The sequence below is a fragment of the Ammospiza nelsoni genome, chromosome 13, assembly GCF_027579445.1.
Source record: "Ammospiza nelsoni isolate bAmmNel1 chromosome 13, bAmmNel1.pri, whole genome shotgun sequence".
NCBI lineage: Eukaryota > Metazoa > Chordata > Aves > Passeriformes > Passerellidae > Ammospiza > Ammospiza nelsoni.
In genome coordinates, this window is record NC_080645.1 from 20441769 (window position 1) to 20457850 (window position 16082).

Here is a 16082-nt window from a genome sequence, read left to right on the forward strand (position 1 = left end):
ATCATCGACAGGGTAATCATCACATTTTATTTTTTTTCTTTCCCAAGTAAAATAAAAGGAATAAAATGTCTTCACAGTCACGTAAACCACTTGTTTCTTGCACGTTTAGGTTTTTAAAGGTGCTGGAAAATAGTGAATTTTGCAACCAGTTAGACTGAAAAACATACAAAAGGTTTAATTTCATCACACCCTTGCTATGTGGGACTTGAAATAAAATCATTTGTGGTGGTGTCTGTTGAACAGAATCATTTGATGTTGCTTCCTGTTTGTAACCCCTGACTTTAGAGCGCTTAAGGGAGGAATATATTCAGTTCAAAGCTCTGAAAATCTGAGTTTTACCGTGGAGAAGAATGGAGGGAATTGATGGCAGTGGGGAGTTCCCTTTCCCTCAGGTATAAACAGACTAACCTGATCCTCTCCAGCACCCTCTGAATTGAAACTTTGGGGAATTTAAAACTGAATTTAGTTGGGATTTTCCTTTTAACTGCAGGGAGGGGAGCTGCCAAGCCGGGATCGGGTGGATTTAAATGAAAATTTAAAATTGGAGGCAGGATGGGAGGTTGGGCTGTGCTCCAGGAGCAGGGACAGGAGCAGAGGGAACAGCTCAGGCTGGGCCAGGGCAGGCTCAGCTCGGACAGCAGCAGGAATTTCCCATGGAAAGGGGGGTCAGGGATGGGAAGTGCCCAGGGAGGGCTGCAGTGCCCATCCCTGGAGGTGTCCCAGCAATTCCTGAGCTGGCACTCGGTGCTCTGGGCTGGGGACAAGGTGGGGATGGGACACAGGGTGGACTCCATTATCCCAGAGCTCTTTTCCACCCTCAATAATCCTATGAAAATAACTCAGATTTTGAAGAACCGCTCAATTCATGTTCTCCTACCGAAATGATGCTCTTCATTATTTTTTTTTGGCAAGAATTTAAAACTCCTGCTATCTCTCTGTTATACAGCAGTGCTAAGGTCTGGTTTGGCAGCTGGAAAGGTTTTTTTTCCTTGATGCCTGCAGCAGGAAAATCCATTAGAAGACTTTGGAGTGAGCAGGTTGTATTTGATGTTGGCTTTCCTGCTTTTTTGTAGTAGCAGCAGCAGCCTGTGCCAACACTGGGGGCTGTTCTTGTCTCCTCTGGAATTGCTGGATCAGAAACTTTTTCCAGTGTATTGAGGCCTAGCAGTGCACATATTAGGGAAAAACTAGAAAAAACTATAAATTATTATTATTATTCTCTTTTGTTGCTAAAGGTAAGCTGGCAGGCCAAGAGAGAAGGGCCCTAGAGAAGGAGGGATAAGTGGGATATTGGGAATGAATTCCTCCTGTGGGTGGGTGGGGAGCCCTGGCACAGATTGCAGAGAATTGTGGCTGTCCCTGGGTCCCTGGCACTGCCCAAGGCCAGGCTGGACATTGGAGCAGCCTGGGGTAGTGGAAAGTGGATGTTAAATTAATCCTGGAAGTTTGAATTTCCTGGAATAATGGGATGCCCTGAGCTGGAAGGACCCCCAGGGTTCCTCCAATCCAGGGCATTCCCAAATTCCCACCCTGGGCACCCCTGGCAGCGCTGTCCAACCTCTCCTGCAGCTCTGGCAGCCCCTGGGCAGTGCCAGCACCCTCTGAGGGCAGAACCTTTCCCTGATCTCCTCCTAAACCTGCCCTGGAAGTCCTCGTAGGATTTTTGGGGCTGTTCCCAATAAAAATCCTCCATCTAGTGGCTGAAAACAAGAAAACAGCGGGACGGGATTTGCTGTCTGGGCAGGTCTGCTCTCACATTTGCTGCTTTTCAGCAAACTCTCACAAACTGTGCGTGGTGTGAACGATCCCTGTCGGGAACAATCGGGAATTCAGCCCCTGCAGGCACTCACAGCTCCTTGCCCGGGGGTGGCCGCTGAGTTCAGCGGGGTTGAATGGCTGCAAATTGAATTCAGGCACCTGAGAGCAGAGCCGGGCACGTGTGAACATTTTGAATGTTCAATGTGTGAACATTTCCTGCCCAGCTCCTGGGGAATCATCCCGTGCAGGCTGTGCCAGGGGGGGCTGGCACACGGCAGCGGGGTCTGTACGGGATCCACGGGAATTTGGGCTGGAATTCCTGCTCTGTGTGACCACCCACTGCCGTTCCTGTGCCTGGCCAGCAGGGAAGGCATTCCTGGGGTATTTGTTGGGTGTTGTGTTAGGAGTGGTGCCAGGGGTAGAGGAGCTGGGAAAAGATATCCAAGCAAAACAGTGCCTTGTACCAGGTGGAACCAAAAAAAAAAAAAAAAAAAAAAAAAAAAACCAACCCTAAAAAGCAAATATTTCTGAAGGCAAAACAATAAACCAACAATAATAATGGCAGCTTTCGTGGTAATACTTGAGACTTTCTGCCTCCCTGGGAGGTTTTCTACTCCAGAGCTTCCAGCTCCTTTATTCCTGGAGCAACTGTTTCCTTGTTTTGGTTGCGAGCTGAATTTTACCACTTGCAATGGAGTCCATCACCATTATACCTCTGTGAGTGATATTTCTTTGACATATCCATCTCCAGAATGTTGTTGCTGGTGTCCTGGTTTTCCCAGATAGGGAATATTTCTATCTTTTTTTTTTTTTGAAAAACAGACATTTTTCCTGATCTTTGGCTGAATCAAAGCTGTTGTCTACTATTACACTCATTTTTAAGCTGTTAAACTGAAATGTTTGTGTGGTTTCACTATGAAATTTAATTCAAACACAATGTTTTTCCTTGTCTTTTAAGGTGGATTGAGGATAAGGGTGACAGCCAAACAGATGCTAAGAAAAATTATTCTCATTTGTAGTTTTGGGTAGTAAGAAGGAAGTGTAAATCTGATCTCTTCCTCCTAAAAATAAGTTTTAATTCATAATGTGATGGGCTGCAGAGAGCTGGGGCTCAAAGGAGGTTCTTGGATTTATGGAGCTTTGAGCCCTGCATGCTCTTAAATTGTTGCTTATTATTGTGTTCCGTTGGCACTGGTGTGGCTGAATTGGGAATTGGTGCAGGAAGATTCTGTTCCAGCTGCCAACCAAGGTGATTTTTTCATGGAGGAAAAGCCAGGCTCTGGGTTAGAGAATTGCTGCAAGTCCCAGAGAGGCTGAAATGAGAATTGTTGTGTCCTGAGCTTTGTAACTCCTGGGATTAACTTCATGTGTGGAATTATCCCAACATTCCCAGCTGTGCCCTTGGAGCTGCTCCAGGGGTTGTTCCCCAGGGCTCTTCAGGGGGGTCCCAGCTGTGCCAGGGGTTTGGAGCCTCCAGAAGGGGATTCTTGTTCCTGGAGCCCTTCCCAGGGCCAGTCCTGTCCTGTTCTGGGGCTGCTGCTTTGCTGGGATCCCATAGTTTGTTTCCCAGGTGGAGTTAAGTGGGGATAATTCCATGCCCAGAGACAGCTCAGTGCCCCTCTGGGCTGTTTCCCTGCAGGGATTTCAATAAAAACTGAATTAATGAGTATTTTGTCCTCTGCATGTTCCCTGGAGAGCGTGGATGATGTTTATACCATAATCCCTGTGCAGCTTGAGGTCATTTCTCTGCTCCTGGAGATCAGCCCTGGCCTGTGCTGGCTTTATTCCTGTCACTGGGCTGGGCTTTGTGGTACCTGCTGTGGAAAACCTTGGGAAGTCTCACTAAATCAGAGTTGTTGCAGGATAAGGACCTTTGGCTGAGAAAAATGGGCTCAATTAATGAATTAAATTCATTTGAGGGGAATAGTTTTCCATGGACAGGGGCAGATGGGATATGGGGGTGAGGCCCTGGGGTGATTTCCCAGAGCAGCTGAGGCTGCCCCTGATCCCTGGCAGTGCCCAAGGCCCGGCTGGGCAGGGCTGGGATGGGATGGGATGGGATGGGATGGAATGAGCCTCAATGCCCCTTCCCACCCCAACAATTTCATGATTCCAAATGTGGTTGGATAAAGATTTTTGGAACAGAAATTCCATATTTGAGCTGTGCCTTTACCTGATCAGGGAGGGAAGAGTGGAATGAAGAAGAGGAAGAATGTTTGAGGCTCTGGGGCTGGGCAGAGGGAAATGGCATTTCCCAGCTTTTCCCACACAAGCTGCAGGAACATTTGCCACAGTGCAAGTTGGAATCTAAAGGAAGATTTTCATTTATCAATAGCACTGGGAAATGTCCAGAGAGCTCAGCTGCTCCAGCCAGAGCAGTGCAATTCCACACTCCAAGCAGAGCTTTGGAATGTGTTTGGGTTTTTTTAAAGATAATGTTTACCCTTGCTAATTAATATGAGAGAAGGTTTCTGTTTTGTGCATGTTCTCCTGTGTTAACAAGGCATTGGATGGGTTTGATTATCCACTTTGGAATGCTGCCCTGTGACCAGGGAAAGCCATCAGATATTTCAGTAAATAGCTTTGTTTACAAGGGACTGCTCAGAAGAATTATTCAGAATTAATGTTTTAAAATAGATTAATTAAATTACATTAAACTTGTGTGTGGAAAAGCTAATCTGGAATTCAGGTGAATTTAATTTAGTTGCTAACAAATATTAATTTACTTAATTAAACAAATGCTGATTGAATTCTGTGTTAAGTGTATCAATTCTGAGTAAGAGTATTGGCAGAGATATTTAATGTAATTTATCTAATCAGCTTTAAATTTATATCTTTAGTTGTCTGTGATGAGGTTTTTTTTTGAGTATTCCAGTACTGGAGCCACTTCCAGGCAAGTGCTTACAGGGATGCTCAAGGTTTTTTGCTCCAATTTTTAAGGGAAAATGAGATAATTTTTAGTTGTAGTTTCATTTATCCAGCAGGTGTCTGCTGGGATTATTGGATCAGAGGAACAAAGTGGGGGGGGGAAAGGGAGGCAGTGGAAGAGCTGCTCTGGTAATGGGCTGTAAGAGCTCAGAGGGGTTAGAGAACCCCTAAGAGAACCTGGGATTTCACAGAATTTGTTATTGAGGGTGGAAGGAGCTCTGGGATCAGCTGTGCCCCATCCCCACCTTGTCCCCACCCAGAGCACCGAGTGCCAGCTCAGGAATTGCTGGGACACCTCCAGGGATGGGCACTGCAGCCCTCCCTGGGCACTTCCCATCCCTGACCCCCCTTTCCATGGGAAATTCCTGCTGCTGTCCGAGCTGAGCCTGCCCTGGCCCAGCCTGAGCTGTTCCCTCTGCTCCTGTCCCTGTCCCTGTTGCTGTTCCCTCCTGGCAGGAGCTGTGCAGAGCCAGGAGGGCCCCCCTGAGCCTCCTTTGCTCCAGGCTGAGCCCCCTCAGCTCCCTCAGGATTCTCCATTCCCTTCCCAGCTCCCTCAGGATTCTCCATTCCCTTCCCATTTCCCTCAGGATTCTCCATTCCCTTCCCAGCTCCCTCAGGATTCTCCATTCCCTTCCCATTTCCCTCAGGATTCTCCATTCCCTTCCCAGCCCCATTCCCCTCCCTGGACACACTCCAGCCCCTCCAGGTCTGTCTTGGAGGAGCCCAAACCTGAGCAGAGCCCCAGGTGTGGCCTCAGCCATGCCCAGCACAGGGACAGTCCCTGCCCTGGGGCTGTGGCCATGCCAGGGCTGGTGCCAGCCAGGTGCCAGTGGCCTCTTGCCCACCTGGGCTCCTGTTCAGCCTCTGTCCTTTCCCAGCCTGGACCTCCAGGGGTTGTTGTGACCCAAGGGCTCTATGGATCCAGGCTGGCCCTTTTGGAGGCACTCAGGGAATTGGGAGTGAAGAGGGGAGGAAATCCTTCCAGGACACACCATAACCTGTTCCTCACTTTTAGAGTTGGAGGAGCCCCTGGAATTCTCTGGGAGAATCCAAAAGTGCAGCACAGATCCACCAAAAGCTGGAATTGGTGTGAGCCTGGCTGGCCAGGAGCTCCTTTAATGGAATATTTTCCACTGCCTGGTAGAACCTTCCTCCCCATCCCCTCTCCCAGCCAGGGGCAAAGTGACCATAAAATGTTCCTGTGTTGATCCAGCTTCCATGTGCTGCTTGGGGAGGAGAGGTGGGCACGTTCCTTGGCCCTGCTGTGGTTTATCCCCAGTTTCCTGGCTTTCTGTTACTATTTCTTTTTTATAACTGAAAATTTGTTCCTGGGAATAGTTCAGCACTGGTGGCCTGATGCCAATGTACATACACTTAATTTAGATTTAATGGGGACTAAAGTTTCAGACAGGAGGTGGAAAAAAGGGGGAATATAGAGGAAATTTCAAGAAAAAGAGTGTTTTACGTGAGGAAAACTGGTAAATACTTCACTGAGTAAAGTACATGGAAACCATAATGGCAAAGTTACTCTGGATTTGTTGACTGAAGCTTTTGGAAGCTGATAAACTCCTCTAACTCTCAACCAAGGCTTTTCCCCTTGGTTCTAAAGCAAGGTCAGCCCACCAATAAAATTTACTGTTAGAAATGGAAATGGTGAATTTGGGAGAGGAACTCTTTATTCAAGGTGTGAGAACAGCACTGGCTGCAGCTTCCTTGGGCTTTCCTAATCCCCAGGCCTCATAACAAATTTATTTGTTATTTTGTTTGTATTTATTTGTTTTCCCCTTCATGCTTTGATCCAGGATGGCAGCAGAAGGGAGTTTTGTCCTGGCTTTGAAAAGGAACAATTGTGGCTGATTTCTTCCAAGTTGTATCTGACTTAGTGAAATTGGAATGACATTTGTTTAAATTGAAGTAAATACTGATGTTATGAACACACATTTCTCTGTGTGTGCTGTAGCTGCTCTGCCAGTTGTGGTTGTGCCCTTGTTTCAAGGCTCTGGGACAGAATATTTGGGTATTCCTGAAGCTGAACATTTGGGACAGAATATTTGGGTATTCCTGAGGTGAAGTTGAACACTTTCAACCTATGGCCCCTGAGAGGTGGACAATGGGTGTTGGAAACAGGAAATAACTGAAGAAAAATTGAATTTAGTGATTTTTAAATTTAATTTTGAAGGTATGTGTTTGCATCTTGAGTTGTGCAGGGCCAGGAGTTAGATGATCCCTTCAAACTCAGGATGTTTTGTGCTAAATAAGTGAAATATTAAAGTGGATTGATACATTTATTACAATTTAATTGCAACACAATTATTGCAATTCCTTCAGAGGAGAAATTTGTTGCTATGAGAGGTTTCAATGCAACACGTGCAGCATCAGTGAGTCCTGTCATAACCAAGTGAATTACAGTGACCCCTGTAAATAATAAGCTTTTAAACAGTTCTAATTTGGCCTCTTTTGGTGCTTGCAGGGGTGGCTGTGTCCCCTGAAGCCGAGGGCAGGGCTGTCCTGTGCAGGCCATGTGTGACAGGGTGGAACAGCACAGCTGCTTTGTTCTGCTCAGCCTGGCTGGGCACCAGGACTTCTCAGAAATGGCAAATTTCACTTGCCAAAATGGCATCCACGACCATGGAAGGACTGCCAGGGTTTTTGGGCTTGCTGCCACACGCTGTGCTGGCCCAAAAGTCTTTCACCATGAGCAGAATTTCAAGTGACTCAGTGCTGGCAGTGCTGGTGTTTTGGGTAAACAGTTTGGGGATGTGGGGAGGCCTCCTCAGAGTCCTTCTCTAGGTTGTGTTGCTCTCCTAAAAATTTATCCTCTCCACATCTGGCCTGATGGATTTCTTGGGCTCGAGTGGAAGAGGAAAATCATTGTGCATAGCTGGATTTGATTCTGTGTTAATGGATGAATTATCATTTCCATCAGTAAATCTCCATTTATCTCTCCAGTGTTTTTTACTCCAGGTTAAAAAAGGAAAAAAGAAAAGTCCACTGATCTCTTGGTATTCCTTGTCCAGCCCTTTGTAAAATGGTAGAAGCTAGTAGAGATTGCAGTGATTTTATTTCAATTTTACAAGTTGAAGGTTTCTCTTAAAACACTAATAAATAACCTGGACTGAGAATTCCAGGGGAGCAAGGCTGAGAAATATTCTGACTTTAAAATCAGGACCATATCCTGAAAAAGATTTCATCAGAGCTGAGCTGTAGAAAACCCAGGCAAGTTCATCCTGAAGAAAAAAGTCAAGTTTTGCTTTAGTTGTAACAAGATGTGAGGAAATTCCTGGTTCTCACTGAGTTTAGGAAGATTTTAGAGGCCTGTTAAGATTCAGAATTTGCAAATCTGGTGTGGATTGGAGCTTTGTGAACTTTGAGACTGTGAACTGAAAGTTCTCCTCGTCCCTGGGAATGTGCAGTGAAGAGCAAGGAAAGCTTCAGCTCCTGCCTCAGCCCTGGGGCGGGGAGGTTCCTCTGGAAAATCCTTCTGTAGCTTGGTCAGTTCTCTGAGAACCGAATTTCTGATAAAGGGAGAATGAAAAACTGGAGGTGTTGGTGCTGTCTGAGGTGTTTCACAAATATTAACCCCGTCCTTGCTGCTGTTTTGCAGGAGTGCATGCCTGGGCCAGCTCTGCCCTGGGGAGCTGCAGTGGTGCCTGAGGGGTTTTGCTGCAGGTTCTGAATGATGTCAGAGCAGGATTTGGCAGATGTGGTTCAGATTGCTGTGGAGGACCTGACTCCTGATAATCCAGGTAGGAGGAGACTTCCAGCAGTGCCCATGAACTGGAAATCACTGCTGAGCTTTTCTTTAAAATACAAAGCAGGGTTTTATTCCAAAAGGTGCTTTTGAAGCCCATGTGCCATGATTTCCAGAGCTTCACTTGTGTATCCTCAAACCCTTTAGATCAGATTATTGTATTTATTTCACTTTTCTCTTAATTGCCTGTTTGTTTTTTGTGCAGGGGTAGACTAACCCCAAAACCACTGAAATATTCCTGCAGTCTTGTTTTTTCCCGTGGTTAATGTTTTCCTCCAATGGAAACTGTTCCCCACCCATTAGGAATTGTTTTATGTGTAAGACACTTTGTCTCATCCATTATTAAAATTCTTTGGACAGTCAAATGGCAAAACACTTCTGAAAGTAAATATTTGGATATCACTTGCTCAGAAATTGACTTCCTGAGTGAAAATCTATTGAGATGTTGGTCCTCTGTGGCTATTGCAAGGAAGAGCAGTAATGGAAATGAGATACACAGGCCAAAAAAACTGCTTTTGTGATAGAAAGTGAAAAAGTTACTCAGGAATGGTCCCAAAGAGTTGGAGGAGAAACTGGAACCTGCCAGTCCTACAAAAGTCTTTGCTTGGTAGAGGAACTCAAACCTGGTCCCATCACCACTGTCAGAGATTTGAAAGAAACCCCAAGCAAGTGTCAAAGAACACATTAAATATCTTAATTAAATTTACAGGCTTTTGTGTTTTTAATTTGAGCTCTGTTCTCTCAGGCTCTAAACCTTGCCAATGCAAAAAACTTTTTGTTTCCTTTCAGTTGTGTTGGAGAACCATGAGGTGGCAGATGATGATGTGGAACCTGCCCTGAAACGTCAGAGGATAGAAATCAACTGCCAGGATCCCTCTATTAAGGTTATTTAATCCTCTTTCCTGGGTTTCATTTTAATGATAATTTAGTTTAGGGGAAGTTATTACAAAAATGTAAAATAAATTGTTTATACTTAATACTGGAATTATTCTGGTAGATACTTGTGCATTTTTAGGTACAAATTTAAAAATCTGGATAATTGTCTAATTTTGCAGTGTAGAATTAGTAGCAAGAATTTCAGATGTAGTGTGAAATATCACCAGAATTAATTCCACTGACCCAAAACTTCTGTATTGGGACATTTTTTGATAAAGTAAATGAAGTTGACCAAAAAAATGAACTTGAGGATGTGTTTGTGTTACAGTTTGTAGATACTTTCAGCCATGTTTGAAGCTATTATTTGAAGCTAACAGCATTTTCCTGATAGATAATTCACATTTAATTCTGGCTCAGGAGCTCAGAAATCACCCTGCTGTGATTTAGGGCTGGTTTTTGCCCTGGAGTGTGAGTACCTGATGATATTTCAGTGCCACAGCCACTGTCCTGTGTAATTCTGTATTTTTGGGGTGATCCCAGGGGCTGGAGCTGTGTGAAGGAGGGGTTTGGGGTGCTCAGTGGCTGCAGGGCCACAAGATGGCACAGCTGCTGTTTGCAAAGCACACAGAGTGCAGCTCTCCCTCTAATGGCCCGTTTTCCCAGGGGAACCCAAGTGGAATATGTTTTCTTTTCAAAAAGATTTCTTAGCAAAACAGATTTTATTTATTTGCTTTTCTTGATTTGCTGTTCAGCAGGAAGCTGAAGTGAGTGGCATTAATTGTCTCTGAGATTTTTTGTGTTGATACAATTTCCACTGCAATTTATCTGTTTGGGCAGGAAAAAAACTCACTAACTTTATCCAGGAGGATGCATCCAGAGATTTATAATCCTTTTGTTTTCACATGTGGGCTGCAAGGCTTTGGCAAGCCATTAGAAATGATTTTGCAGTGGATGAAATCATCCTGACAAAGTGCTTAGGTGAAAATGGCTTTGGCTGGGCTGCTTTTGGCTCCCAGCTAAAGATCTGGAAGAATGTGAGCCTGCTGAAACGCTCCTGGGATGTCATCAGGGGTGGATTTTGTCACTAGACAGGCTGTGAGTTCCTTTAGGATCGCTGCCCAGTCACGTTTGTGTGGAGCTTCCTCGGGAGCGGGGATGGGCTCGGAGCGCTCAGCGCGGGTTCTTCTCCTCCCTCCGCAGTCGTTCCTGTACTCCATCAACCAGACCATATGCCTGAGGCTGGACAGCATCGAGGCCAAGCTGCTGGCCCTGGAGGCCACCTGCAAGTCCCTGGAGGAGAAGCTGGACCTGGTCATGAACAAGCAGCACAGCCCCATCCAGGTGCCCATGGTGGCCGGGTCCCCGCTGGGCGCCACCCAGACCTGCAATAAAGTCCGATGGTAAGGACACAGCACTGCCCACTGCCCTAAAACCCCCAAATGCAGGAGCTGGCCATTCCTGCTCCCTCTGCAGCTGAAAAGAGGCTGCTGCTGGAGGTAGAGTTCATTTATCTTCTGGAAGGTAATTTTTGTAGCAGTTTTGTGATGTTACTCAGAAGCAGATGCTGGTCCAGGGACAGTTTGCAGCTCTTCCCACATTTCATCCTGACTTAAACCAGACTCCTTCATCCATCCCCTGGAAAAGCCTCAGCAGCTCTTTTAGACAGGTTTTTGAAACTTGCTCTGCTTTTATTTATAGCTGTTTTGACTTAATGAATTCATCATCCTTCTAATTGCTTCTCATTTTACTTCTCTTCACCAGAAGTACAATGGACTGTGTTTTATGAACTTGTTTGCTAAAGAACCCTGCTAGAAAAATATCTCTGCTTTTTTTGGAGTTAGAAGCTGGAGGTGGAAAATCTGTTGAATAATCTAATGCTGAAAGATTTTGCTGAAAGATCAGGCTTGACCTGCAGTCCCTTTGTGTCTCACTCCCCTAATGTGGTTTTAAATACCTAAATCTTGATGTGTCTGTCATCTTATCATCGAGGTGATCCCAGCCAGAGAAATCTGCTTAACAAAAGACTCTTTTCTCCAACATTTCTTCCTCCTTTTTCATTTTTTTTATAGCTGGAAAACACTTCATACTGCTCTGAATAACTACTTTTTACTCTCCATTACAAAGGGGTGTGCAGGCATTTAATTTTTCTTTTAAGCAGGTGCTGTGTCTGCTTTTACCTCTGCTTTTGAGGGCTTCATACACTGAAAAGATTAATTATGGCTGAGCTGTGTAATAACAGACACAAAGTACATGCAATTAAAGACTTGGATCACAGAGGGAGCAACCAGAGTTTTACACCAGGACTTTTGCTAAATACTTCTTTCTCAATAATTGTTTCTTCAAGAGCCTTCTTGTCATTAATTTAGAGATGTCCAAGTTCTTGTGCACAAGCTGAACTTTTTGCTGTGGTTTTTGCACAAAAGGCTTCAGAAACCTTTTCAGGAACCCACAGCCCCTTTGGGACCCTATTAATTCGTGCTCAGTGAATGCTTTCCTCTGTAAATTGTACTGTTTTGAGGTTCTGGAGGAATTTGTCAGACTTGAGCTGCTTGGTTTGGTTTGGTTTGGTTTGTTTTTAAATCTCTGCAACCATCAGAAATCTGTCCTGGCTGTTGATTGTACTTCATCTTTTGGTTTGGGTTACAGATTTTTGCTGACAGCTCCTCAGCCGCTCTGACACCATCATTTAGATAGAAGTCTTGAAGAAAGCAGGAATCTCTGCCCCAAATATTTGTTGCTGTTGGTCTGAAGTTGCACATTATCAGAGGTGTGATGCCAGGAGAGCCCTGAGGGCTTTTTGTTCTGGAGCAGACTGTGGCCTGTGGGACTCGAGAGAAAATAGGGCTGGATGTGTTGAATTTGGCACTGGGGACACTCCATTTGCACAGGGACAGAATGTTTCCCTGAATTCCCTGTCTTTCATCCATAAATCCCTTTATCACTTGTTGATTGTTTCCAATTAAAGGCTGTTCCATTGTACCAGCTCTGTATCCTTCCCTCTCCCCCATCCATCACAGGAGGCAGAGCTTCCCACAAGTTTGGGATAGGGATTTTCAGATTCTCCACAGGAATGGGATTCTCCAGCCTCCTTCTCCTCCTCCTGCCACCAAACTCATGCTGGGTTTGCTGCTGTGACAAAAAGTTGTGGTTATTAAAGGCTGTCAGGGAAGATGGTGCTGCACTGCGAGGAGAGCAGCTGCTCTTGGGGAAAAAAGGGAATAAATGCAGTAAATACCTCAGGATCCTGGCTGAGAATTGGGGCTGTGGGAATCCACGAGCTGGGGGTGCTGCTGGGTGGGGCCTGGCCTTGATTCTGCCCCTCAGGTGAGACCCCACCTGCAGAGCTGCCCCAGCACAGGAGGGACCTGGAGCTGCTGACAGAGCCCAGAGGATGGAGCAGGATGAGCAGAGGATGGAGCAGGAAGGCTGGCAGAGCTGGGATTGTTCACCTGGACAGGAGGAGCTTTGGGGTGACCTCAGTGTGGCCTTCCAGGACCTGAAAGAGCTGCAGGAAGGATGGAGAAGGACTTTGGACAGGACCCAGGGAATGGCTCCCACTGCCAGAGGGCAGGGCCAGCTGGGCCAGTGGGAAGGAATTGTTCCCTGGGAGGATGGCAGGCCCTGGCACACATTCCCAGGGACGCTGTGGCTGCCCCTGTGTAGGCACTGAGTTTGTGGTGACTGGAGTGGGGCTGGCACAGCCCAGCCCTAACTGGGCACAGTGTGAGGAGCAGGAGAGCAGCACTGACAGCAACGAGCCATGGAATGCCCAGGGGTGCTGGGCAAGCACCAGGGAGCAGAGGGCACCCAGGGACAGGGCATGAATAGAGGGCACACAGGGGCAGGGCATGAATATGAGGGAACAGAGGGCACACAGGGGCAGGGCATGAATGTGAGGGGACAGAGGGGCAGGGCATGAATGTGAGGGGACAGAGGGCACACAGGGGCAGGGCATGAATAGAGGGCACACAGGTGCAGGGCATGAATGTGAGGGGACAGAGGGGCAGGGCATGAATGTGAGGGGACAGAGGGCACACAGGGGCAGGGCATGAATGTGAGGGGACAGAGGGGCAGGGCATGAATGTGAGGGAACAGAGGGCACACAGGTGCAGGGCATTAACATGAGGGCACACAGGTGCAGGGCATGAACATTAGGGAGCAGAGGGCACACAGGTGCAGGGCATGAAGATCAGGGGATAAAAGGCTGGGCTGAAGGACAGAGGAGCAGCTGCTGCAGCCTTCTGAAGCAGCAGGGTGTTACTCTGTGTGGGCAGGACCTGAGGCCTTCTGCTGAGGTATGGTGTTAGTGTGGATGCTTAAAGCCTTCTGGAATGGTGTGCTTGAGACTATATCATCAAATTAAAAAGTTCTGTTTGGAATCACAAGATTTTTAAAGGGTACTGAAGAAGTGGAAGTAAAATTTGGATGCTTTTGAGTAAAATAATTTGGTGAAGTGAAATTTCAGTTTAAGAGCTGAGAATTTGAATGGTTTTTCATAATTTTGTGGATTGGGCCACAAAATTGTTGCTTTTCCCCATACGTCATGGTATGTGCTGTGGCACCCCTGGAAGTGCCCAAGGCCAGGCTGGAGGTGTTCAGATGAAAATGGAGAGAATTGAAAGATAAATGGAGCTCAGGTGTTTTCCTGCACCTATTTTTTTTGCCACAGTTAAAAAACAGACCACAAACATCTGGTTCTGTTCCATATGTATTTGTGGGTAATTGACAACAAGTATAGAGATAAAAACATTTATATTTTGTCTTTAATGAGACTGGGATAGTAGTAAATGGAACTGCAGATTAATTGCACTCAGTTAATGAGCCAAAATCCATCCTGGTGTCCTTGAACAAAGCTCTTTGGGGGTTGAACATTGGCTAATTAATGTGGCTAATTAATCCTCAGATGCAGTTTTGTACCAGATGGGATGTTTGAGTTTGCTGTGTTTTTGTAGGTGTGGATCATTGAAATGTTTGTTTTACCATTGAATTTAATCAGCAGAACAATTTAATTGAATTTGGAGAACAAGACTTGTCCACCCACTTTGCAATGTGCCATTTGGCAAAGCCCCCTGGCTCCACATCCCCCAAATTCCAGAGCTGGGTTTCTGCTCATTGTTTCCTTGCTTACAAGTGGGTTTGGGGTCAAATAATGCAAAATTGAGAGTTGAGATGTTCTTAAATGAGGTTGTAAAGCAGAGAATGTGGTGGGGAATGAATTGTAGGGGGACTCTTCTAGATTTAGCAAAAATACTTTTGCTTCTCCATAAAACCTTTAGGAAAACAAACAAACCTAAAGAAATATAATCAAGGTATTGGTGTATAAACCCTAAAATAGCCAGAATTCTATTTTTAAAATTTATATATATCTATATATTTATTCTTTCTGTGAGTTACAAACCCCTTGGCCAACTTAATTGCATTTTTATCAGGAGGATTTTTACTGATTATAGTAAACTATCCCACTATGCTAATCCAGACTTTTAGAAGAAATAATAATTCCTCAGCCCTTATCAGTGAGCAGTGGCTGCTGAGTCTCTTCCCTGTGTTCACTGCAGTTGATATTATAACTCATTAGGGGATGTAAACCACTTTATATCCTTTTATTTCACTCAGTGATAAATAAGTTAACATTGGAAACCTTGAGGATTTTTGCTGGTTTTAACTCAATTTAAGAGCTAATTGTTCCTTCTTGGAATTGCTTCTGAAGACCCTGAATTTGCAGGAAGATTTTAATTGATTTATTTGGGAACAAAGCATGGATTGAGGAGCAGAGGATCAGGCAGGGTGAAGGGTTTCTTTTCAAGGTGCAGGTCCATGAATCAGCCTGGAAAAACATTTCCCTGGAAAGGGATTCAGCCCTGGAGACAGCCCAGCAGTGCCTGGGGCTGAGAGGGAGTCAGATACAGAGTCAGAAATTTGGGGTGAGTTCTCAAGGTTTGATTTGGAGAAGCTTTGGAGTTGCCCAGGTTTGCAGGAATTCTGCAGCAATCCAGGTTTATTTCTCCTTTATTTATCCTTGGCTTTTCCTGGGGCCCCACCCAGCAGCAAATGTGCAAAAAGTGAATTTTGGGAGGCCTGGACACGACCACAGCTGGACTTTTGTCCTTGTTGGGATGGAGGAATTCCCAACTTTCCCTGTCTGGCATGGGAGCAAACATTTCTTTGGAATTCCATAAATAATTGCCAACAATTCTTTAGAATATTTGAGTTCTGGGATTCTCCCAGGTGGAATTCTGGGGCTGTTTTCCTGAAGGATTGAGGAGGAAGGGGCTGCAGGAAAATGGCACAATTGTTTGGGATCTATTCTCACCATTTCATTTTGGTTACACTCCCTGTGGGGAAACAGTCAACATTGACTGTGAGAAAATCATTAACACTTCATGAGTTAAAAAATCCTGCTTAGAATCACAAGATTTTTAAAGAGTTCAGAAGAAATGGGAGGAAAATTTGGCTATTTTTGAGTAAAATCATTTGGTAAAGTGAAATTTCGGTTTAGGGGGTGAGAATTTGAATGGTTTTTCATAATTTAGTGGATTGGGCCACAAAATTGTTGCTTTTCCAGCCTTTGGAGTCCCCTGTTTTCAGTTCTGATAAAGGGATCAAGGGGTTTCCACACATCATTTGTGTATGAACTCTCTGTTTTCAGGCTGAGTTTGTGAATTGTGTTTGTGTGGTTTGTACATGAGGGAAGTCAGTGTTTGTCACCTTGGTGCCAGCCCTGAGCAGTGTTTCAGCCTGCAGGAATTGTGCCTTGGAATATGTGGTGAAA

At 45.4% G+C, this 16082-nt stretch overlaps 1 protein-coding gene across 2 annotated transcripts in view; it reads left to right on the forward strand.

Moving 5' to 3' along the window:
- Positions 1-16082, forward strand: part of BANP (BTG3 associated nuclear protein) — a 109543-nt gene that overhangs the window by 2510 nt on the left and 90951 nt on the right. For both annotated transcript variants that reach the window (XM_059481418.1, XM_059481419.1), the window contains exons 2-4: positions 8291-8432; positions 9227-9321; positions 10514-10713. In XM_059481418.1, coding sequence (XP_059337401.1) covers positions 8363-8432; positions 9227-9321; positions 10514-10713 — 365 coding nt within the window. In that variant the 5' untranslated portion in view covers positions 8291-8362. The remainder of the gene's footprint in view (positions 1-8290; positions 8433-9226; positions 9322-10513; positions 10714-16082) is intronic.